Here is a 24,753-nt window from a genome sequence, read left to right as displayed (position 1 = left end):
GGCCAGATCTGCCTGAACTTCAAGGCCAGGACGGTACGCGCACCACTACACCCTCTCCCATGTTCAAGCGCCATCTCTTTTTACACTTGGTCAGATACGTGGTACTGTAATGCGTCAATGAATGCCGCGGATTCGGTCCAGCACCTGGTGTCCGGATCCAACAGGGCTCGTCCTACCTGGTCACTTTCCCAAGTCATGCGATTTTCATTCACAGCTGTATGAAAGTTGGTAGCACAGGGCGGTGCCCTTCTGAATCATATCTGCCTGGGACTTAGGCCAGGGTACCATGGGGCGTTCTCTCTTTTGGTCGACCTTGCAGACATCCCTATAAATGTGTTCTGATCCTGCGCACCAGCGTATCCGATCGAAATACTTCGTTGCCCAAGTCGCCAATCATCCAGCAGACAATACTCCTGAAACCCCACTCTCTTCGCTCTGACACTCAAACACCTTCTCATCAAGCCGCACCAGCCTGCCACACAGGACAAACGTCCGCACAACCACCATATGTCTGACACTGATTCCATGGACGAGTCACTTAGCTGTACCAAGCTGCCCACCAAGCATATCAGCCCCGGAAAACTGTCCATGGAACTACGGCGGCTTCTCGGTGATGACACCAACCTCAAGGTTGAGGTAAGTTGTAGGTTAATGCTGCCCAGAAAGCCAAGATGTCCCGCTGATAATTCTTAACACGAGCAGGTTCGTCGCAATGTCTATGTCATTCATTCCAGTAGGAACCTGGATCAGGACACCCTGTATCAACGCTGCGTCAACTGCAGTAGCAAGCAGTCTCTGATAGCGAGAAACATGCCCAGAGGTTGAATAAAGTCGGTCAGCAGCTTGCCATCCGACGAAGGCAGATGAATGGTCTCATTTTCGGTCGACTTCATTTGGAAATATGGTCCACAGAGTGATCCTGCCCTCGAAATTGTTTTTTGTTGTTCCTGGCTCTAGCTCAAACCATTTTTCATATCGGGCACTCTCTTTTGTTGAATAGATTTGTTATTTCGAATTGGAAAGCGCTTGACCTGTTGAGCCGGGCTTGACTCTCTCATGATGGAATGAATCATGACATTTTCCTCGAATCGATCCTTGTACACCTCCTCTGAGCACATCATGTTAAGTCTATTTTAAGTAGTTTGACGTTGGACCTACATATAGGCCTTCACAGACATAATCATGGCCTTTTCATGTAATTCATTGGCTATGTCAGCCGTGCAGAACTGTCAGTATCATTGGGTCCTGAGTGGTATCTGGCCGAGAAGCCTGAAGGTCGCTGTCCAAACTGCCGAACAGATATCAAGCAGTCGTACGCAATATCTTCAGTTTGGAGGTCAACCCGAGCGATATCCATTCATCTGTGACCGCGAAAAAATACAAATACATACAACTGTTGTTACATCCTTACGGGTATCCGCGGCAGGACCAGTACCCCCCGACGGCGATCATCTCATTATCGCACCTCCGTGGGAAGATACTGTCAATATATCCGTCGGTGAAGACTTCATGTTCCTCATCAATTACCAACTTCATCTTACAATATTCCCAATATGATGGATACCATCCTGCCTCTTCCCAGTCAATAATGCCAGTGATTATTGCAACCTCGCCCGGAACATTCGAAACCATGATGTTACCCAGATGAAAATCCCCGTGAGCGAAATGAACATCGCCGATATCCGGTAGAAACTCTCGGTAGGGGTCCTCGTGGTCTCTTTCTGAGGCGGGCAGATGTGGAAGTGCCGCCAGTTTGACCCAGTCGTTGAAGTCTTTAATGGTGGCGAATGGACCTGGTCTCCCATTGAGCCTGTCGTCACGGGCAAAGCGGTCTCGAACTTCACCACGGGTAATGGATCCTAATGCAGGAAGTTATCAGCTTAATTTTTAAAGATTTGTATTCAAGATTCTGCAAGAGAAACAGGCGTACCAATAAAAACCTCTTCAGATTCAGGTGTCAGCCGCCGAAGGCAACCTTGCATTGAACCGAGTTCCTTACATATCGACTCTTTCTCTGATGGCGAGAGACTAGGCCATGCTTCATATAGAGTTCTGCCTGGGACTAGACTCATATAGATAAAGTTCTTGTCGTTCTCCGAAGCCCATCCAAACACCTCAGGAACTGGAATTTCGCGGTCAGGAAATGCTTGCCACAGGGCCCGCATGGTGAGAGCATTGTCTAAATGACAATCGCAGGGTTGCCCGAACTTGACAACAAGACCAAGCTCCCGAAAGATTGCGATACCATAGGCATTTTTGGGACCTTTCTCGTAGTGTTGCAAAACGTCGGCAGGCGAGGGCAGAGTCGAGTTGGCGGGTTTGAAGAAGGACGTGTCACGAAATTCTAGGTGAGACGGATCATCGCCAATGCTGGCAACATGCAAGGTGATTCTACCGGGTAAGGCTTGCTCCATGACGGGTCCAGGCGATGCTCGTAGAACGTGTTGTGTAGGTGAGATTGAGCGGCACGCATGCCGAGAGTCTGCACAGGTGATGAGAAGCAGCCTGATGTAGAAATTGTGCGTGGCCACTGTGGGCCATTGTTGCTTAGGTAATTCAATACTATGAATCAGGCTGCCTGTTCAGTCGTTTACCCAAATAGAACCAACACAGACCGATGAGCAGGTGTTGTGGGAACCAATGGGCCTGGCCCACCGGACCAGAATGTTGGTGGGCCTTGGTAGTTGTGTGATAATTGGCATGCAGGACTTGGGATTTTGTTCTTCTTCACACCATTGCTGCACATTACTTCGTAGAGGTGCTATCACAATGACTTTGCGGATTCATTCAAACAGGAACCCCTTTTCGATGTCGCCGCCCTTCCTACGCAAAGGGTTCCGACGCCACACTCCAAAACACCACCAGATGCCAATCGTAAAGATCGTAAACACCGTGCTCACAACCACGTAAATCCACAAGTAGCTAGATACTTCCACCTTTCCATCCCCATCAAACCAGTTGAAGAAAGTCATCGAGAAGAACGACTACATTTACTGTCAGAGCCTGGTCTTCCCAGAGGTCGAGCGGGAACACGGTGGGCGGGCCGCTTACCGCGAAAAATGTACCCGGAAGGAATATCATTGTGACCAGTGCGATGGATCTCATGTGTCGAGAATCCTTGCTTGTGGCAAGTGCTATGTCGACGTTGGTTTCACCTTGTGCCTAATATCGGGCCTAGGTCAGCATGGTCCTTGAGTTCTGAGACTGTCATTCATCCGGTGCATAACCGGTGATGATCCACTGGCGAAGCTCACCCATTGCGTTGCCATTGCCATGCCGTCAACCCTCATAGTACAGTCTCTAATTTTGTCGTCGTACTCTTTGATTATTTCGGAAACCCTGTTCCTGATCTTGATGCTGATGCGTTCCATTCGTAACCTGTCCGTGTCCACCTCTGCCTGTTTCCCCTTTCGGCGGGCTCTCGTTGACGGATGAACACCATTGCGGTGTGGGAACTGCCCATCAATAAGCTCGTTTAAATGAGCTTCCATTGTTCGAAGCTGCTCATTCCAGCTCGTCAGACTATTGCGCAGGTATGTTGTATCCAGCCACTGGTCTCTCTTTTCGTGGTTGTCTTTGTCCCTTTGTGAAGATGCCATTGCTTCCATCTGCTGAGAGGTGTACGCCAAGGTAGTAATACGTTTCTCTATGGCGCCGACCGACTGTTCGATTATTTCGAGATGCCGGGTTCTCTCCAGCTCAACGAATATACCAGGCATGAGTAGGGGGTGGCTGGCCTCCAATATGGCACCCTTCAGACGCTTGATTATCGTCCGCTCCACGGAAAGTGAGCAGCCGAAAACCATGGCAAAGGTCAGATTACAGCTAGGGAAATGAGTAGCAGCAAGGGCCAGGTCCATAGGCCACGTGTTTGAGGATCGGCAATTATATACTGGAAGCGCGCAGATGCGCAGTTAGCCAGAATTTAGAGCACGTTTTCGAGATCATGTTGACTTGCCATAGCCCGGTGTCTCGTTTCCGATTCCGAGTTCCATCTCTACTTCAGCGTTGAAGAATGCTGGCATGTCTGCCCTGCTGACGGTTCGTAGGATCGAATTGTGAATACACATCTTTCTGGCGAGGTCAAGAAAGACATTTCTCGAAAATGATAGCTCTCTGAGATCATTACTTCCAGTGACATCTGATATCATGGATGAAGCCGGTCCAGCACTTTGGATCTGCCGGTCTAAATGTCGTAGCCATTCATCCGCGCCTACTTTGCTTTCTCTGGGAAGGCTTTGAATATTACTTTCCGGCCGCCGATCCAGGCTGTAGAAGTTTCAATACTCATTCATGTTTTCCACAATGCACCCTGTGGCCACCTTAGGTTGGGAGAGCATACACTAGAATCAAGCCAGAAAGGTCCCCGTCAAGCGGTGGTATTTCCTACACGCAACGTAAGTGGACTTGATATAACCACCTTTTCCATCCCCCACTGCAAGAATAATAATTTCTGTGGCTTTCAGTCACTCACATCGTGCATCCAGGTATTCCAGTCTTCCTTTCCGAGCGAGCTAATGATGGGTGTCTGACACGCCCGCAGGGTCAGCGCGCACTGCTCATCCCAGGGTCCGACCCAGAAATTGGATGCGTCAGCTCACCTCGTCGCAATTGAGTAGCCGCACCACTGTTGTGAGTTGAGGATCGAAGCGAAACACTCGATCCACGTCGCCCTCACCCACGACCGCATAGTCCTTTACCCAGTCCATTACAAACTCGCTGGCATACCTAGGTCGCTGTGTCCCATGAGAAATTTGCCACCTGCAACAGAGCAATACGAGATATGGAGGTTCCAAGGTTGGTCCGCGGACCCGTGGACTGGTTTTCGGTCTGGATAGGCACTTATTCCACGCAGCAGGCCGCCACCCGAGCTCTGACGTGTTACGGTGCACAGCAAAGGTGCCCCTCAAAAGTGCACTTTGAAGATTCTGCCTACTGTACACCAGGGTAGATCAGCTGCGTCAAACCCCACAATTGAGCCTAACTCATGCAGGTGAGACGCCCTGGACGCCTGAGGACAGATGCAAACATGCAGGTCTCAGCCCCTCCTGGCGGTTCATCCCGACCAATCCAGCACGAGACACCGAGACTCACTTTCAACAAAGCCCCTCGAGTCTGCCTCGGGCTCATTTCATCGATACACATCTGCGTACACAGATTTCGGCATGTCGTATATAGCTGGGCATAAGCTGTTTTTCGACTTCCGTGATGACGCCCCCCCCCCCGAATCCTGCTCATCTTATGACAGCCTCGCTGCTGTCTGTGTTCAGCGGCTTCTAATCACAGCAAAGTGTACCATTTGTTCTGTCAACCTTGCTTGGTGAATCCAAGCCACGACCAACATGGAAGTGATGCTTTTGCGTGGGACGTATTTCGTCCAGAACGCGCTGGAGACCTTTTTCAGCCAAATATTTGGCAGGGGCCGCTTTCGAGTCGAGGTCAGTGATTGAACACCTGCATAGATCTCATGAGTACCAAAATGTTGGAGCCCTCGTGACTAACCTGTCGCCATTCAGCCGCCGTCGCGTGGTTGGTACCGCTGCACACTTCCTCGCGCACTGACAGAGGTTAGTGGTCTGGCCCGGTCTCTAGAATGACCGAATTGTTGAAGCTGACCTCCGAATAGTATGAGAGGGCTCAAATGAACGCGCTGAGAAACCACTACTAGGGAAGCACCGCCAGTGTCGATAGAGATCACATGTGCAATGATCGTGACATGGCTACGAGGGTGTAGAATAGATGAGTGTGGCCGGCTTCTCAGCCGTCATAGATATATACGTAACCTCCGGAAAGAATATGAGGATGAAATTCGACGTTCTGATACCAAATAACATGTAGTCTGCTCATTTCCCAATAGAGCCCCCATTTCCAGTGTTGAGGCAGTGATTGCCTGTATGAAGGCGCTACATAAAATTCATACATGTAAGAATTAGAAATGAAACCGTCAGAGGTGTCAAATGTGATACTAGAAATCCTTATTCTATTCTCATAATGTAGTGGCGTAGAAGTGAGAATCAGATTATGAACTTGGGACTACCATCCGCCGCCCGAAACGTGCATGCAGATCCCAAACAAAGCCAGTAGAGACACAGCTCTGTCACTACTCGACTTGCCAGCCTCACTCGTTGCATGCTGGCAGTCTGCCTAATGTTGCGGTGTGGAAGTGTAAAATGCTGGTTTTTGGGGCAGTGTTCGCTTCAAAACGAACAAGGTTTTGCCCTGGAGGGACCCTACATATTCAACGCCACGTGAGAGCCCCAGTACACTCTAGCGACTTGTGTTACCGCGCAAATATACAGTCATTCGAGCTTCTGCACCCTAAATATCTAGGTAATACACCTACACATGATTCCATAGAGTCACCCTTGCTGACTTTCCCGGGAATGAGTCCTGGAGTGATGAGGAACTGCGCAACACAAGCAACAAACATCACCCCGAACCGCCAAGCCTAAATATGGCTTCCGCAACCCAGGATCAAATGCCCCAACCGACGATTTCGGGATACAATGTGGAAGAAGAAAGGTCATTCCTCCCCGCAGAGGATGTGCCGCCTGTCGAACCATCAAGCGCCGGCTCATCACAGGAGCTTGACCCTTCGTCAGATGACGACGGAGATGGAAGCGAAAGCCCCGAAAACCGTGCTATGAGCCTCGCTGAGGAGCTCAGAGCTGAGATGCTGCGTGATGAGATCAAAGCGAGCGCCTACATGCCTTTACACGTTCTCCGTGCCGTCATGACACGAGATAGGGTTATGGATGAGCTGAAGAAACACCATTTCGGCGAAGAAGAGGTGCAGAAATTTGCCAATCTCATCTGCCCCGAGGAATCGGACGGCCCAGAAGGCGTCTACACTAGGGTCTTCGCCGCACTGGCTCGGCTGGACAAGTGCCAGGACTTTGACAGGTTTGTCAGCGAAGGCCTGTCTGACGATAAGCTGCCTCTGAGACGAAAGGATGGCTCTGCCAAAACAAGGAGCAGGTTCCCACTGGTCGACGCTGCGAAGCCGTCGAAGGAAATACAAGCATGCAAGCATTGGACTGCAGACAACAGAGAGAGGTTCTATGAGATTCAGAGGGAATTTCTCGTGCATTTCTTCAGGCACCGGCCGGAGCGCGATGGAGCCACGGCCTCGGAAACAGCAAGAGGGCCGCGGTCTGCCCTTATTGAGGAGATAATGGACACAACATATCTCCCGTGGAAAGAGAGGCGAATGAGGACGACACCGGTCGCAGGGGCGCCCTCGCTCAACCCTAGTGCTAGCATGAGCAGCTCTTATGCCGGTGGTGCCTACGGGTCGGTTGCACCGTTCGAGATCGAGGACAAGGACCATAATTTTGGGCCACTCCTCGACAGCGTGGGTACCTATCAGTGCATCTATTCAGGTGGGCACGAAGAGACTTCTAGACCACAAGTGCTGACAGTACGTGTCTTCCACAGATCGGCCTCGACGGCAAAGTCTTCGCCGTCAAGACCCTCCGGCGGATCCCCCGCTTCTGCGACAGGCCGGACCAGCCCCCGCGGGACGAGACAGACGACGAGATGCGGCGGCGCTTCCGCCAGGAGGCCGAGGTCCTGTGGCGGCTGGACGGCACGGTGCACCCGCACCTCCTGACGATGCTGTCGGCGCTCGCGCACGACGACGGCCACCTGCAGCTGCGCCTGATCTTCCCGTGGGCCGAGTGCGACCTCGTGGGGCTGTGGGAGCTCGGCGACAAGTCGTGGGGGTGGGGCGCGGAGGCGTTCGAGTGGATGGCCGAGCAGGTCGACGGCCTCCTCGGCGCCGTGGAAAGGCTCCACGAGCCGGACCACCTGCACCACGGGCTGCTGGAGCAGGGTGACCGGCGGTACGGGCTGCATGCCGACATCAAGCCGGACAATATACTGCTGTTCCGGTCCCGGAGGCACCCGCGTGGGATACTGGTGCTCTCTGACTTTGGGCTGTCGTCGTTCCATCGCGAGGTGACCAGGTCTAACATCCCCAACCATCTGGTCATGGGGACTCTGGGGTACAGTCCGCCGGAGTGTGATGTCGAGGGGGGCTTTGTCTCTCGTCGATATGGTAAGAGCTTGGACTGCCTGTTGTTCTCTCGGTATTCTCCAATGCTAACACGCCTGGGCGATAGATATCTGGACGCTAGGCTCACTCTTCTTGGATATGCTGACTTGGCTGCTCGGGGGCCACAAGCTGCTGGAGCAATTCCAGCATTTTGCCGAGATTCAATACATCACTGGGGGGCTGCGGAAGATGTTCTACCAGATACTGGAGCTCGAAACCCAAGGACCTGACTCCGTCCACATCAGGGATAGCATAATCAAGGTCAGTAAATAACATGTGCCTATACCAACAAGACAAGAGTTGCTGACATGAGTAGGGCACCAAACAGGAGAAGTGGTACGGAGTTCAACTGAACCCCAAACTAGGCGAGGCAAGTATCTATCTTCCAGCATGTCCCTGATGAACCAGACTCCCCAGCTAACGGTCACACCAGTGGATCCAGCGCCTCAAAGCTCGGGAGGGATGCTCCGGATTCGTGGCAGACACGCTGGACCTCATCGAAACCAAGATGTTGAGACTTATTGCCGCCGAGAGATCCGACTCAAAGCACCTAAAGAGGGAGATGGGCAAGATCGTGGCACGATGCTCCTCCCGCCCTGACTATGTCTTCAACGGGAAGCCAAAGCCCCAACCGGGAGCCAGTCAAGGCCTCTCGCCGTCTCTCGGCACCAGCCTCAGAGTCACGACCCCTATCTATCTGACAACGCTCAAGGACGAGTCGCGCGAGCACATGAGGTCGAACCACCAGACTCTGCGGCTGCCTGTTCACTCGGTTACCAAACAGGATTCGCTGCTCCCAAGGTCACAGCACATCTGAGGTGTCTCTGTTGGGGGCAATATGTGATGAAAAGACACATTTCGATATTCTTCCTGCTGTTCCAGGCGGACTAGATCCTCGGTGAAGACACGAATTATCTTCCTCTGACTAGTTCGTTGTGCAACCATTCCTAGCTATGTGCCCTAGGTAGAATCGCATGGCCAACATTAGGGACTGCTGGTGGCCCTAGGATATAGACCCATGTCAATAGAATGGTGTGTCAACGGATGCTCATGGTGGACACCCACGGGCAGACAGTGTGATTGCCTTTGGAGGTTTCAATCTTTGTTGACATTTGACATGCCAGTGTTGTGATGGATTGAAGTTGTCCCCAAAAGCGTTCAAGCGCGTCAAGGCGATCCCTGTACCGCTGGTCTGTGCTCCCAAGTGTGAGGCGGCAGGACTGCAACGGTACGGAGTACTTGTGTCATGTACCTAGGTACCTTCTGGCGCAGAGGGTCAGCCACAGGCGCCACGTGCAGCAGCTGCGCCACAGGCTCGCCGCTGTAGGGGAATCTCGACGATGCTCAGCAAAGCATCACTTCTCGACCAAAAGGCTTCATTGAAGCCACAGCCCAACCCGCACCTATGGCGTGGGACGGTTCCGTTCCATCTGGATGGCCTCAAGGGTCACCAAAGAAGTCCATTTATTGTCTTTTTCACCCCCCATCCGCCGGTGCGGCGGGATATCGCTGCCGTCGATGATGGCATCTCAGGCATGGCAGTCAGAGCTGAGCTGCCACCAGCCAAATGACCACGGACACCCGGTAAGCATGGTACGTATAGCCCCCCCTCTCCGTTTTTCCACCCTTCAAGATGGCATCCGTCGAAGAGACCAGAAGACGGGCTCTCGAATGATGCTATTTTGAAGCATCCCAACCCATGATGGGGCTGGCTGTGGTCTCCCCATCTGACCCCATTCCGGCCATCAGGCTGCTGCTGCTGCTTGCAAGCATGCCTGTCGCACCTCCTCGAGCTGCACATCAGGCACGAGTGGGCCCGCCGTAGCCACGGCAGGGACAGACCACAGTCACAGACCACCCAAGCTCTCACTCAGCCAAGTCAGCCCAGGCCACCCCAACAGAAAAGTGAAGAGCAGAGGGAAGAGGGGAAGCTAGGGGGCCAGGGGGGTTGCTCCCCCCAAGCTTGGGGGGGTGCAAGGTGCCAGCTGCCAACCACCCGTTTTGACGCGAGCCTTGGGACCTTTGGAGTTGGAACCTTGGTTTTGGAAGGGGAGGAGGCAACAACAGAGCCAAGCAAACCAGCCAATTGGGCCTGTCCAACAGCATTCACAGCAGGCAACCAAGCAACCAAGCAACCAGGAGTCACCAACAACACCCACCAGCTCCAGCAACAGAGGCACTAATAATCATACCCTTGGAAGTCGATGACCAGGCCAGGCCAGCAACTGCGACCAGCCAGTGCAGAGCAGCACCAGCAGCTCACTAGCACCTTGGAGCCTTGCAGCCTCTTCGATTTTCACCACACGGTCAGGTCTACCTACTACTAGCCCAGGACAGCCCACACCCGCCCTTGCGCCTACACAAGCCAGCCTGCAACCCGCCTGCAGCCCAAGCCCAGCCAAGCAGCCAGCCAGCCAGACAGACTCCATCCAAACTCATCATCCCCGAAAACTTCGACCCCATCGCATAACATTTCGCATCCCCCCACCACAGCTCTTATCATCATCACCCCAACATCAACAACTGCACGCCAGAACCCACCAGCAGAGCTCAGCCATACTAGTATCACGTCCAAGACTCGAAATCCAACAACCCGATCCATCCCCCTCCAAACGATCAACAGAAAATAACAAACATCACAATGGCCGGTGGAAAGGGCAAGTCTTCGGGCGGCAAGAGCTCTGGTGGAAAGACGTCGGCCACCGAGGGCCAGAAGAAGCAGCAGAGCCACTCTGCCCGCGCAGGGCTTCAGGTAAGAACAGTGTGCATCATCATCATTGCCGTCGCCGTCAACTCCATCGATGCCACCGCACACGCGATCCGACTCGTCGCCGTACCCGATCCTGCACGCCATGTCACGACTCGATCCATTCTGTCCAACGACGCGTCGCTGGTGCCGTCTCGAGCTTATCCCAACACCGTCTGTGCACTGCCGACAAAAACAAAGGAAAAATCCCATCGAGGCGATCCACCATTGCATCAGCACACACCCAGCCTGCGCACGCTGCACGCTGCACGCTTCACGCATCGATGCCACGGCCATTTTCCCAGCTCGATCACACTTTTCAGCACACGCCAACCGCTGCACTTGGCATGGCTCGGCATCTCTGACCAACACGGCTTTGCGCCGGATCGCGTGGGCGCCATCGACCTCGACTACCGACCGACCTGACGTCTGAACGAAGCACATGCAACATCGCGTCCCGTGATCTGACCTGTTCTGAGCTGATCTGACGACTGACTCCCATCGCCTCTAGTTCCCCTGCGGTCGTGTCAAGCGTTTCCTCAAGGCCAACACCCAGAACAAGATGCGTGTCGGTGCTAAGGCCGCCGTCTATGTTACCGCCGTCCTCGAGTATCTGACCGCCGAGGTCCTCGAGCTCGCAGGCGTGAGTCACCTCCCTATCGCTTTATCCCGCCTGGTTGCACCGTAGCGTCTTCTCTGCTGCTGCCTTGGCTCTCCCCTCCCCCGCGCCATGCTGCCAATACTGACGTGTCCCTTTCCTCCCGCAGAATGCTGCCAAGGATCTCAAGGTGAAGCGTATCACGCCCCGCCACCTTCAGCTCGCTATCCGCGGCGACGAGGAGCTCGACACCCTGATCCGCGCCACCATCGCCTTTGGTGGTGTGCTGCCGCACATCAACCGCGCGCTCCTGCTCAAGGTCGAGCAGAAGAAGAAGCTCAAGGCGCAGGAGGCTTAATTTCTGGTCGAGCACGGTTATATCCGGGAGACGAGGCTGATTTGTACGCGACGATGACTTCTGAAGATGATTATTACCATGCGCCTTTCTGCCCGACGCGACTGCTCCTCCGAGCCCTTTTCATCCGGGCGTTTTCCACGTCCCAGCTAGCTGGCGTTTTTGGGTGGCTTGAGGGGGGGGGCGATCTTGCGACTGCAAAGCAAAGAAAGAGCCAGGGCGACATTTTTGGGCATGGGACAGGCACATTGGATGATGTACACTGGCGGCCGATCTCCACCTTCCCAACGGCGGAAGCACAGGGCTGGGCTGGATTGTCTGTCGCCCTGGCGCATGCACGGTTCAGCCGACCCTGTTCTTCTAGGCTGCAGGGGGAAAGGGCAGTTGGTTGCGTCAGGTGGTGTGTAACAACAGAGTTTATTTATTTTTTCCCCTTCCTTTTTTCCCTGTCCAGCCCGACTCCAAACGTTGTTCGGTACCTTGGCGCGTTTACAGGACGGTGGGTGGGAGCCACACACACACGGGTGGTCTGGAAAGAAGAAGGCGAGGGGAGGGGAGAGGAGAGGAGTAGGAGGTATGTCTGCGTGCTTTCAGCCTGAGGGCAAAAGTATCTCTCTACACAGTAACTGGAGCAATGCTAAGTTTTTTATTGTTTCCAAACTTCCCGGTGCTTGCTGGGACCACCCAAGTTACAGTATCCTCCCTAATATGTGCGTACGTGCGTGCTGTGAGTTTGATGTCTAGTCTAGTCTATCGTGAAAGCCAGGAATGCAGTGAAGGAATGAGATCGCTCGCTCGCCCGCTTCCACCCGTTCATTAACAATCTGAAATCGCAGGACATATACAAAAAGATAAGAAGACAAACGAAAACCCAGACGCAGGAAGAGGCAGGGACGGGGCGGTCAGACAAATGACACCTCCCTCCCATACTAGTATCACACCAAACCACTCCACACCACGCCAAAATCACACCATCTCCCCCCTCATGAACGCGTTCCTCATCCGCAGCAGCGCCCGCAGGTCCTCATCCGTCCCGTCGCCGCCCGAGCGCTGGCGCCGCGGCGGGGTCGGGGTCGCGGGGGACACGCCCTCGTCCTCGTCCTCGTCCTCGTCCTCGTCGGCAGGAGGAGGGGGAGGGGGAGGGGGTGAGGCGTCGCGCATGGTCACGTCGCCGTCTGCGTCGGTGGCCGGCGGCGAGGGGGAGGGGGCCAAGGAGGGGGGGAAGGACCAGGCATCCCACCCGTGGTGACGGTGGTGGGGCGACAGGGGCGCATGCTCGATGACGATGTCGACCTCCCTCGTCGAACTGGCCGGGGCAGAAGAGGGGGGAGAAGAACAGCGGCCCTGCTCGGATGACCCCCCGCCGCCGGCGCCGCCGACGACGGCAGCCCCCCGCCGCCCCAGGAGCGCGAGCATCCTGTCCCTCTTCCCGAGGCGCTCGGGGCTCTTGGGGGAGATGGGCGGCGGCGGCGGCGGCGGCGGGTCTGCTGTGATGGTCGTCGTCGTCACGCCCGTCGAGGGGGGGCAGAAGGGGTTGCTGTTGTTGAACCAGGCTTGTTCGCTGTACGCGGCCTGGAGGAGGTCGGCGGAGGTGTTTGTGGCCCCGGGCGACGGCGACGTGGGCGAGGTGGTGTCGAAGACGAACGGGCCGAACTCGAGCGCCTCGTCGTCGTCGTCGTCGTCGAAACACAGCGCCGCCGCGGTCGTGGCGAAGTCGGCGGGCGTGTCCGTCGCGGCGAGGAGGGACCGCCGCTTATGCTGTGCCGTCCCACCTGGCGAGACGGGCGGGTCTTGATGGCGGTCGCGCTCGAACTCGACGGGCGACACCTCGCGCATCAGGTCGCCGGGCGGGTCGGGCGAGGTCGGGGAGCAGGGGGAGATGGTTTCTGCGTCGGTGTCGGTGTCCTCCTCGTCGACTGGTGGGAGGGATGAGAAGTGGCCCTCCTCCTCGTCCTCCGAGGACGACGAGCAGAGCCACGTCGCCGCCTCGTTCCCCTGCCTCCCGGTGGCCTTCTTATTCGTCTTCGTCTTCGTCTTCCTCCTCCGGACGCTATCATTGTTGCCGCCGTTACCGCCCCCCTCCAGCTCCACCACCAGCATCCTCGCCCCCGCGACCGCCGCCCGCGCCGCGTCCAGCGCCAGCGCCTCGCGGAGGATGGGCCGCCCCTCCTGCTGCGCGCGGAACAGCGCGTGGTGGCACTCGCTCGGGAAGTCGCAGTGCAGGGAGCAGTCGTGCTGCTTGCGGAGGAAGAGGTGCTCGCGCCTGTCGTCGAACCGCCTCATCTGGGTGTCGCCCCGCCCCGCGGCCCGGGCGGCCCTGTGCTCGTCGCCCCAGCCCCCCTTCTTCTTCACGTTGGTGGTGCTGGTGCTGGTGCTGGTGCTGGTGGTTTGGTCCTCGTTGTTGAGCAGCATCGTCCGCCGCCACGCGCCCCGGGCCTTCCACCCCGTGTAGTCGAACTCGGCCTTGCACGGCCCGCTGCGGCGCCTGCTCTTCTTCCCGCCGGTGGTGTGGCCGTTGCCGCCTGCCGCGTCGCCTAGGCAGAAGGTGTGGGCGCAGTCTAGGCATCGCCTGGTCACGGCGAGGCGGTATATTGTGTAGCATGAGTGGCAGCGCCAGAGCCAGGGGCAGGGGGTTGGTGGTGGTCGTGGTGAGGATGATGGCGACGACGGGCTGAGGGGGCTTATGAAGATTTTGAGCTCGCGGGGGCCACGGGCATCAGCCTGCGAGTTTGTGTTGTGGCTGGATGTGCTGGGCGGAGGCATTTCTTTCCGAGGATTTTGTTTAAGGATTGGGGTTTCAATCACTAATGGTTGGTTGATTAATATCGGCACTCCAAGCTCGAGCTTCAAGATTTCTTTCTTCGGATGTGGTCACAGGGACCGGTGACTCGGTGCTGCTGTTCTCCTCGAGAGACACAAGAAAGGCAGGGAACTGTTATCGCTGACTGTTGACGACAAAGGGCCGAGATGACAAGGAAACTCAAACGAACGTCGACGGTCGGTAAAGAGACCAGGTCCGAGACAAAAATTAAATTGTGTTAAAGTTGCAAGATATTCATAACAAGAGTGGGAAAGTCCTGACAACTTGAATTGTGCCAGTGAAAGAAATAGTTCGAACCTCCAGAAACAACCTTGGGAACAAGCCCCCCTCAGTCGGGTCTCGGAAGATAATAAGTACTAGAAACCAAGAAACGCTGAGAACCCCCTTGAACAACCTCATGACCTGCCCTGCCGCGTCGCAACAAAGAGGGCGAGCGGCCCGGAACTCGACGTCCACTTGCAGCCCGGCCCATGTCCCCCGTCCCTGACCGAGTCTGCTATATCCCCAGCTCAGCAGCCCCGAATATAGTGTCTTGTCACGGGCCGGGTCGGCAGCCCCTTTGTCTCGACTGCTTGGGTGGAATCATTCCAGAAGGTTTTCTGTGTCACCCACACACGTGATGCCTGCCTCGAGCTTACCCACGAAACTGACTTAAACATGGCCACACAAAGGAGTGCAGCCGAGGGCATGAAAGAAGGGTGTTATGCCGCGCCTCGTACCGTGCCGGCCGACTTTGGCCAATAACGAAATGGTAGTTCCATGTACCTTGAGAATTTCCCATCTATGTTCCTTATTTTACCTACGGTATCTTCAGTGGAAAGTTAGTCGATTCAACGTCCTTGAATAGGATCCCTAATACAGGTATCCCACAGGAGGTCCGGGGAGAGGTATTATGGCCACCTAGGCACGTAGCGGATTACAGAGCAGAGCTCGTACGCACAATTTATTCCAAAATGGCATTTGCTATATCTATTGTTTCCTGTAGAAAACCTCGTGGATTTTGAGACCCGATGTACCAACGGACCACTGTCTTTATGGCCGTACTCTCATTTGTGGGGATTGTAGCTACTCTGCGTACAAGACGCTGGCAACCCCTGAACCAGTCAATATTATTCTAGGCGCAACTGCCGTCTAGGTGAGAAAGGCTTAGAAATTAATACTCGAAACTTCCAGAATTCAGGTGCTTCGAGCTTCACTGGCTCGTAGACCTCTCTTGTCCGTTTATACTTGTAAACGGTTGAGGCATGATCATGCTGGTTAGGCTCGAGCAACATTGAAGTCAGCTCGGTGTGTCCGTCACTCATCGTCAGCTTTCTTGGGCCCTCTATTTTTCTATACTGATGAATAACGCTTTACCTTGGGCGTTAGAGCCACTAGGAAGCCATCTTGTCACGATCCATGGCAGTCAGCGACATGTTCGCATCCACTACATCAACTGGTAGTTGCATGTGTGTGTGAACATGGGACTCTAGCCAGTCACACCCGACCTCATTTCTATATAAGACCCGAAAATCTTTCTGCGGGACTGTTTCTGGTCGATTCAAATCCCAACCCAAAATTCAAGGGCTATTTCGACACAGCCTTCATTGAGTACCATCAGAACCCAACCTGACATCTGCCGACATCTGAAGACACATCTCTCACACATATCCACTTTTTAAGACACAGCCACTGAAACCTCAAGATGTCTGGCTCAGGAAAGAGCAAGGGGAAAGGCAAGGGAAAGGAAAAAGAAAAGCGTGATCGCTCGCGTTCAGACACACCCAGGTCAGAAGGGAGCGAGACCTCATATCGGCAGCCCAAGCGTGTGCATATCGCCGAAGCCTCCCAAGCGGCTAGTTGCCCCCATCTCACCACGTCAGCTAATAGCAGTCCTAACAATGTGTCCAGCCTGTTGCCCAGAATCCCCAGAATCCATTTGTCGCCCAACATCCCAGCCAGGTACCCGCCCCTCATCACCAGCATGGGTTCAGCCAAACACCTGGACTAGAACCAGTCACCGCAGCCCTCAGTAGCCTGAGCATTACGGCGGCCTCGCCTTACGGACCTGGCCCGACTCCCAACTGGCCCCCCAAGAATTTTGATCCGACGAGGGCCACTGACGATTACTACGGTCGTATGGGCCCTTCAGGTGCCTCGAATGCCGGTCCGTCGAATGCAACGTTCCCAACTGCGCCAGCCAGCCGGAATCCTCTTGCCCCCCACCCCTTATTTGGAATGCCTTACGAACAGCCTAGGCCTGGTCCAAATTACCCAAATTACCCTCCTGTTCTACCCCCAATGCGACCAGGACCCGCTACTGGGGGGCTTCTCCCTCCTCCTGTTCTACCCCCAATGCAATATCACGACTACCCTCAACCGGCACAGCCTTGGCCTAATCCAAATTACCCAACTCCTGTTCTATCCTCAATGCGAGCAGGACTCGCTCCTAGTGGGTTTCTCCCTGGTCCCGGCTCTGGGCCGGTGCAATATCACGACCAACCTCCACCGGCACCTCCAACACATCGTGCAAATCCATTACAGGATCAACCAATTCCTCCGCAGCATGGTAGAAGCCACGCTGCCGGCGGACAAGCGGGTTCCAAACACGACATGCGCCAATTGACAGATGACCAAATGCAATTCGTCCGGCTGGAATCTGCCAAAGGTGAATCATTGGCAACAATTGCGGGAGAGCTCAGAATGTCCAAGGAAACAATGCGCAGACAGATGAAAAGGTTGAATGACTGGGAACCCTTGAAAAATGACCTCAAGACACAATTGCGGTTGCGTGAATTATACGAAAGGTTTGGCCCTGACTGGCCCAAAATCAGCGCGAATCTTGACGAACCTGTCATGCGAACCCCAGAAGAAGTCAGGCTTTTTTACCAGCGCACAAATGGTCCCGGGGCCCACTCCAAGGCAAGTGAAAAATCAGTTTTCACACCTGACGACGACAACTATTTGAGGGTTGAAGTCGCTCAAGAAACGAGTGTAGAACGGATGTTGGCTGAGAGGTTCGGACACGTCAAACGAACAAAGCTCTACAACTATATAAACGAACTCGGTGCCAGGTGGAGTGAGGTTAACGATAACCAACTGAGAGCGGTGTACCAGCAGATCACAAGCAGGCCTGGGTCTGCAACCCTAGGTATCCCTGACTGGGACACGATGGGCCGAGGGCTCTACCCACCCCGTGAGGGTAAGATCTGCAAGATACGGTGGGACTACCTGCAGAGAAAAGAGAACCAGGAAGCGAGAAAGAGATTGGGCAGACGATAACACCAGTAACCGAGCTACGCGGGAGACAATCGTGGTGCTGGTGTTCACACGCGGTGTGCTGCTGCTGCAGGATGGACGGCCAAATACAGCCGTCGACGATTCGTACTGGCACATCGTACAGTGGGGATTCAAGAAGGACACATTTCGAGCGGCTCTACGTCATGTGCAGTTTCGGGTCTCTTGATGGGTCAAGGTCCACAGGTTGTCCTTTGGTTGGGGGGAGGGAGGCTGGCCTTTTGGCTTCATGGCTGTAGGCAGGGAGAATAGCCAAATGAAAATGCCACTGGCATGGTGCAATCAGATGACGGTCTGGACCCAATACATCCACAAAAGATGTCGTTGATATGAACTTTCCATGTCGGAAAAAAAAGTCAGTCTGCCGTCGATGCCTCACAGGTCACCCATTGAACATACCTAGGTACCGTACCGGGAAACTATAGGCTTCAGCAACGACTGATCCCTGGCTTCTAACTGATTCGCTGAAGAGGTCCCCAGCAGCTTCGGGAGCAAGAGTGCCCGACCGGGAATTCCTCTACGAGTCTCTTTTACATTTAGACAAGCTGAGTATCAGAAGAAAGCTGATTCCAAGCCCCTCTCTCTGTGTTTCTCTTAATTCTCTACCTCTTCCCCTACTTCGTGGGTGACGATTTGAAGATCCCGTGGCGTGGCTTGCTCCTCCCTCTTCTTCCCTGAAATGGCCCCCTAGGGCAACCATTATCGAAGACCACATGGCATGGACTCGAAGCCAACTGAGGGAAGGCAAGGAAGGAAGGGCTCAGAGGTCCAGCTTCTGACGTTTGCTGCTTCCCTCTATAGAAATGGGTCATAACCCACTCGTTCTCAGAGACTGAACGCCCCAATTCGAATGTTTTCCCAGCTCCCCCCAACCGAAGCGTCGAAATGTCTGATCCTCACCAAGGCGGACGTCCATCCGGGTATCAGTACGGCCCAGCCATGGATGGTGGGAACGGAAACACACAGCAGGATTCTCAGCCTGCCGAGAACCTGCCTGGCTACCCACCTTCTACATATGTAATTTGCACCAAACGAACCACATCTCGAGTCACTGGCATAGACGCTGGCTAACATTGAATCCAGGGTCACTTCCACCACCACCAGAATCCATCGAACACGTATAGCGGCAGATCTTTCATGCCAACGGGCTATCCTCCAGCGCCGTCGACGACGTCGACACCCATGCTTCCTGGAACAAGACCATCCAACACCACCCCGAGTGGTCGAGTTACCATGTCGCCCTACTCTCCGGGAGCCACACAGACGCTCGGCTATCCAACCCAGCATTATCAAACAGGATACACGAGCACATCTACCCATACTCAAATTCCGTCGGCGAGGTCGACATTCATGCTTCCTGGATCATCACTACTCAACAACAATACCAGTGCACAAGTTACCACGCCGGCCCCGTTTGAGGGAGCCACGCAGACGCTTGGCTATCCACCCCAGGGTTCTCAAACGGAATACCCGAGCACAGCTGCCTATGCCCAGGGTCCGGCATATGGCGGCACATCATCAGGACAGCAGCACAGTAATCCTCAGACCACAGCGGCCCAAAATGTCCAAGCTTGGGTAGATTCTCAAAACCGGGCAACTCGCCAGCCGAATTCTCGCTACACCGATGAGCAGAAGGAGCTCATAGGGACACGACTGAGTCAAGGGCCACAGCAGAATCCTGGAGGCGTGATGCCGATGCCAGGCTCCTCGTCGGATTTGGCACGCCAGCCACGGCAGCGACCTGACTACCCGAGCACGCCGCCTCAAACCTCTTTCTGGGACGCGTATAGATCTAAATCCCCTAAGCCTCAGGCTCATATCAACGACGACTCGCGGAAGTTCGTTTCCTCCAGGCGGAGCGCGTCTCCTGGGGTGTTCCGCGAGGACTACCGCAGTCGCAGTAAAAGCCCTCGGGTAAACCTCGCACGTCCAAGTCGGTTTACCCAGGAAGATAATCGTTACATCATGCTCGCACTGGCTCAACGTCGTCCAACATATGGCATGATGCTGACGGAGAGGTTCCGTCAAGTCGCTTACGACATTCTCTCCCAGCACGCCGACCAAATTGGCGCAACCTGGGAGGAGTCGGATGACGCACTTCTACGGGCTGAGATTGAGCGTGTTGCCCCTGGTGCGCCAGTCCCCTGGGACTCTATTGCCGCAAAGTACGACCCGCCTCGCTTGGTTGAGGTACTCAAGGTACGCTGGGAATATGTCACAAGAGGTAAACGCGTGAAACTCGACAAGATGGTCAAGCAGAATTGATCATCCCAGGGGGCAATGGACTTTACAAGGCAGGCCAGTGGCGTTTTGGAACTGCAAGGAGAACTTTGAAGGAATGTGAGAAAGGCGGCCATGCTTCGGTGCCCAGGTGGCTTCAGTAGCTACCTAGGCAGGCACATAGGCAGACGAGGATACATATCCCCGCACGCCTGCGATCAGAATCGAAATTCTGGAGCTTCTTTCTTGGTGCAGGCCATCATTGATCAGAGGCAGCAATATCTAGCTTTCAGGACAGCACAATTCATAACAGTGATTCTGGCACTTCACGCCCGCGAGAAGTTGCCGTCCCCGCGTGACGACTGAAACGCAGCTCCTGCGGATACCGACTCCCAAAGCCCGGCACGGAATGAACATCACTGGGAAGTAGTTGCAGCTGTTTTAAGAGTATTGCGACGAGGTTGAGTCAGGATCGACCGCGTCGCTGTGGCTACCTACATAGTGCCCCAGAGCTCGTACGAAGACATCTGAGCCCCTCGGCGGTCGATCGATGGGTACATAGGTAGACTTGATCTGGAATAGATCGATATGGAAGTGGTGGTTGCGTTTCTGACGCTAATATGTATAAGAGGCCAGATATTCACACCCGCAAAAACGGAGGGTACACCCATACTAGGTAACTTAGAGATTAAAGTACTTGGGTTAATACTAAACTAGTTATCTTATAGTCTTATTTTATAGTTTATTATCCTAAATAAGGTTATCCTTAAGGAGGTTATTCTATAGGAGGTTATCCTAGGAGGTTATCCTATAAGAGGCTGTCCTGTAGGAGGTTGTCCTGTAGGAGGCTGTCCTGTAGGAGGCTGTCCTAGAGGTTGTCCTTAGGTGTACCCTCCGTTTTTGCAGGTGCGAATATCCGATCTCTTGTATAAACTGTACAGGGTGCCTCCATACTGTGCATGTGGCCAACGCTCAAGACCCCATGATTTCGCTCATCAATGCTACATACTACTTTCTTGTCATGGAGAGGACGACTCTCACACTGGTTTGTCTGCTGTTATACCCCGCACGCACACAGCGTGACTATGAGGGCTCCAGGGCGGCATACTAGCGCAGAAGTGACGCGGTAAGAAGACAGAGTGAACGGATATACTAGATTCTGGGGGGAAATACTCTTCCCACCAGGGAGACATCTTGGGTCTATAGGTTTCGAGGCCTGCAGAGGGGGAATGGGTTTTATCACGGCTCTCTGCCCGAGAAAGCAGCTGAAGCGGAACTTTCAGACCGTGTCTTGAGTGATCTTGGACCTCACCTGGTGCAAGTGTGGGAACATCCAGGGCGGTCAGAACAATCATAGTGAACCCAGGTGAACCCGATATGTTGTTCGTTCCATCACGATGCGACACGGCGTCCCCGTTTCCAACGGCCGCTGGCACCGGTGACATGTCTTGCTGGCCTTCTGCCTGTCCGTCTATTCCGTCAGATATCTCTCGGAATAACTGAGACCACAAAAACAAAACCAGAAAAGAGCAAAAGAAAAAGGGAAAAAGAAACCTTGGAAGACAAAACACACTCAAGTGCACACACCCCCAAGGGTCCTCGACCCCTGAAAACAAAGAAAAGGGCTTATGGATGAGCAAGTAATACTGAGTAATCCGCCGGGTCCCAAATGTCCCTGATAATAATAATAATCAACTAACATTTGAAATGCCGGCCCCAAACCCCATCGCCATCCATGATCCGGCGACCCGGTCGGTAGTGGTTAGACAAGATGGGGCCCCCGAGCCCGAATCGAGCGGAGCGGGAAATTGCCCATATACACCTACACCACTGAAGTACATACATAGGGGAGAGAGCGTCGCGTCGCGTGCGGTCCTGGTGCGAGCGGTGCCTCTGTCCGCTCCACCGCCTGGGCACCGGCGGTGGGGGGAGACTCCACCGGCCTATACCTACCTTAGGTACTCATTCATTCCAGAAGGAACACGATCCCGGAGCTGCTCGTTCAGATGGAAGGGCTAGAGAAGGAAGTGGGAACCCTTCTCTACTTAGTGTAGTCTATTTCAACCCACCGCGACCCTGAAACCAACCTCCACCTGCCTGCCCCCCTTCCCTGTCTTGCACCTCCTGCGCTGGCGTTCCCTCCTCAACGCGGCCCTGTGCGACTCGACGGACGGCCGGGGGGGGGGGTTCGAGGGCCGTCGTCACAGGTTTCAGAGTCCGTAGCTAGGAAGAGACGGGCGTCCTTACTCCCGCCCAGGATGGTTTACGAACAAACGCAGTACAGGGCACAGTGGGTGGGGGCACCCAAGACGGAACCACCAGCCACCAGGGCAAGACATCCATCAAAAGTACCCATTTGAGATGCACCGCCCATCACATCACATGACACACCAGACATGCGACTCATCCATCCATCCATCTATCCATCCAATCCATCCATCCTGCCCGTCATAATCAATAAACCCGCGTGACATCCCGAGGGGGGAAATCGATTGCCTCCATCATGGAAGAACGACACGTCTGTTCTCTTTGATAGATACCCTAGGGTAGTCGGTTGCACAGCGGGGCCCCGTCAACCGGTACCCGAGCGAGCCACCGTCGGAGTCATCTCCGGGGCTACCCTACCCTTCCTTCGTCGTGTCTGTGGCAGGGACCTCGGGGTTGGGGACCAGGGGTCCAGACGGACAGACAGACAGACAGCCAGACAGACAGCCAGAACGAAAAACAAAAACGTGTCAGCACCCTATGTATCATCCCGGGGGGAACAAGAAACCTAGTCCCGCCCGTCAAATCTCGCCTAAATCCCGAGGCGAGATTTCCTTCCCGGGCTTGACTGGCCGGGGGGTGCGTGGGTGGGTGTTTCACGGAATAGGACAAGGTGGTGTGGGCCTGTGCCGTATTCCTTCTCACATCTATTTCCGCATATACATACATGCATACAAACGACAGACAGACAGACGGACGGAATGTTCCAAGATATATTTGTCTTTCTGTCTGCCTGATGTTGTCGTTGTTGTTGGGCAGCCATGTATGTCCCCAAGTGGACTGACACGAGTATGTCGGTATTTATTCATGTCACTTACGTAGTGCCGCCGCGTGGGGGATGTATGTGTGTGTGTGTGTGTGGTTGTAGTGGATGTCTCGTCTCGTCTCACACAACACGCACAAGAAAGACAGACAGACAGGACTGGGCCATCACCCACACCTCATCACCCCAACCCGCGCTGGCGGGCGCGCGGGCACCATCGTCTCCCTCCCTGCGTCCGCGGAGACGCAGCCGCGGCGGCGCCAAGTGGGAGGGAGACGCGCGACATGGCGATGGCCGAGATTCCGATGCGACGCTGCCACGTGCCTAATAAGCGAGGAGGAGGGAGAGGCTGATGACGGCAATTTACCCAGTCCCGGTCTAGACTACGGAGTCCTACCCCCACGACGACAGACAGACAGAAAAGACAGACGGCGCTGGCTTTACAGTGCACAAACTATTCTTATCTTCGTCTCTCGATGGCTGGCGTGCCGACTTCATCGTGATGAGGTGTAACTAAGTGTTCTTCCTCGGGGTGTTGCTTTTTTTTCAAAGGGGCGGGGGGGCGGGGAGAGGGACAATGGAACATATGGCAGAGCCGCAGTGGCAGAGGAGGATGACTTGAGGAGGAGCGCAGGGTTGTGTCGACCCGCGCTGGCGGGTAGGTGGGTGGTAGGCCACCTCACCTCGTTCGTCGTGGGAGATTGACAGGCGGGCAGCAGCACACCACCACCGCAACTGGCAGGTTTGGGCACCAAGGGTCCAATCTCGGTAAGGGTGTTGTAGATGACAAAGGGCGATCAATACGATCGGCCAGATGCCAGGTCGGGGCTGGTGGTGACAGGAGCGCGTACTGTGCCAGTACATGCGTCGAAAAACAAACACTCGCGGTGTTACCGGTTGGGCTGGAGGACCACTCGTCGCGTGGGGTAGGTAAGGGTAGCAAGCGACCGACGATGGGCTGGAAAGTTCCGAAAGCCGAAGCGAAGGTCGGAAAGAGGTCGTCGTCTGGGCGGGCGGGTGCCTGTGCGCAAAGTAACTGACAAGACTGGACTGGTCGGCTGGTGTGGTGAGATGGAGGGAGCCCTGGAGGGAGGGCATGGGAGACGGCTGGGCGGCCACGATATCCTTTGTCTCAGGTCTCACGCGTAGTAGTAGTAGTAGTTATTGTTTATTCTGCTTTGAACTGCGAGACAGCATGATGGCACAACCTTTTCGGGGCGCCACGGAGAGGCTATTGTGTTGGTGGTGGGCGTGGGCAGCAGAGTTGGGACGGACTCGGATGCTTGCAGATGGCGCAGGTAAGCTGCAGGAACATGACGGGACGAGGCGAGGTGAGTGGTCGAGTTCGCCTTGGGTGCGTGCGCATGTCCCTCCCAGTCGGAATAGCAGCAGCAGCAGCAGCAGCAGCAACAGTGAGTGAGTGGCCAGCGTAAGAGGAGGGCCGAGGAGGAGGAGGAGGCAGATAGTCCAGCGGACCGCCTAGCATAGCATGCTCATCGGTTGCTAGCAGGCTACACACTCGATACGGCTCTCGGTCCTGGTGGGCTCTGCTCGGCTCTGGAGTCGATTCGACGGGGGTAGTACACAGTACTGTGGGATCAGCTTTGAGCACACACCCACACACATAAAAAAAAAAGGAGACAGGGTGCTGCT

The 24,753-nt window shown here is 54.8% G+C and overlaps 4 protein-coding genes across 4 annotated transcripts; 2 read left to right on the top strand and 2 right to left on the bottom strand.

Moving 5' to 3' along the window:
- Positions 1-1,407: 1,407 nt before the first annotated feature.
- KVR01_007578 (uncharacterized protein) lies at positions 1,408-4,890 on the bottom strand (the record flags this gene model as incomplete). Its single annotated transcript, XM_044789800.1, has 7 exons — positions 4,602-4,890; positions 3,959-4,528; positions 3,255-3,892; positions 3,052-3,162; positions 2,656-2,761; positions 1,931-2,482; positions 1,408-1,859 (listed from the first exon to the last, which is right to left on the bottom strand). Exons 2-7 carry the CDS (start codon positions 4,149-4,151, stop codon positions 1,408-1,410), a joined length of 2,052 nt encoding a protein of 683 aa, XP_044643831.1. The 5' UTR covers positions 4,152-4,528; positions 4,602-4,890.
- Positions 4,891-6,301: 1,411 nt separating this feature from the next.
- Positions 6,302-9,173, top strand: KVR01_007215 (uncharacterized protein). The gene is made up of 6 exons (XM_044781800.1): positions 6,302-6,330; positions 6,389-7,354; positions 7,438-8,059; positions 8,124-8,317; positions 8,373-8,426; positions 8,490-9,173. Exons 2-6 carry the CDS (start codon positions 6,455-6,457, stop codon positions 8,871-8,873), a joined length of 2,154 nt encoding a protein of 717 aa, XP_044643468.1. The 5' UTR covers positions 6,302-6,330; positions 6,389-6,454; the 3' UTR covers positions 8,874-9,173.
- Positions 9,174-10,697: 1,524 nt separating this feature from the next.
- Positions 10,698-11,758, top strand: KVR01_007651 (histone H2AZ; the record flags this gene model as incomplete). Its single annotated transcript, XM_044786335.1, has 3 exons — positions 10,698-10,808; positions 11,314-11,445; positions 11,570-11,758. 3 exons carry the CDS (start codon positions 10,698-10,700, stop codon positions 11,756-11,758), a joined length of 432 nt encoding a protein of 143 aa, XP_044643904.1.
- A 963-nt stretch (positions 11,759-12,721) lies between these two features.
- On the bottom strand, positions 12,722-14,839 carry KVR01_007612 (uncharacterized protein; the record flags this gene model as incomplete). Its single annotated transcript, XM_044793366.1, has 1 exon — positions 12,722-14,839. Exon 1 carries the CDS (start codon positions 14,516-14,518, stop codon positions 12,722-12,724), a length of 1,797 nt encoding a protein of 598 aa, XP_044643865.1. The 5' UTR covers positions 14,519-14,839.
- Between the last annotated feature and the right edge of the window lie 9,914 nt (positions 14,840-24,753).

The sequence above is a fragment of the Diaporthe batatas genome (assembly GCF_019321695.1).
Source record: "Diaporthe batatas strain CRI 302-4 chromosome Unknown Contig00008, whole genome shotgun sequence".
Classification (NCBI taxonomy): Eukaryota; Fungi; Ascomycota; class Sordariomycetes; order Diaporthales; family Diaporthaceae; genus Diaporthe; species Diaporthe batatas.
The sequence above is the reverse complement of the archived record's forward strand: the minus strand, read 5'-3'. Positions and strand labels throughout refer to the sequence as shown.

Coding starts and splice junctions, on each gene's coding strand:
- KVR01_007215 (XM_044781800.1), top strand. CDS start 6,455: ATGGCTTCCGCAACCCAGGATCAAATGCCCCAACCGACGATTTCGGGA. Junction 8,060..8,123: donor CTTTGTCTCTCGTCGATATG/GTAAGAGCTTGG, acceptor CCTGGGCGATAG/ATATCTGGACGCTAGGCTCA. Junction 8,318..8,372: donor TCAGGGATAGCATAATCAAG/GTCAGTAAATAA, acceptor TGACATGAGTAG/GGCACCAAACAGGAGAAGTG.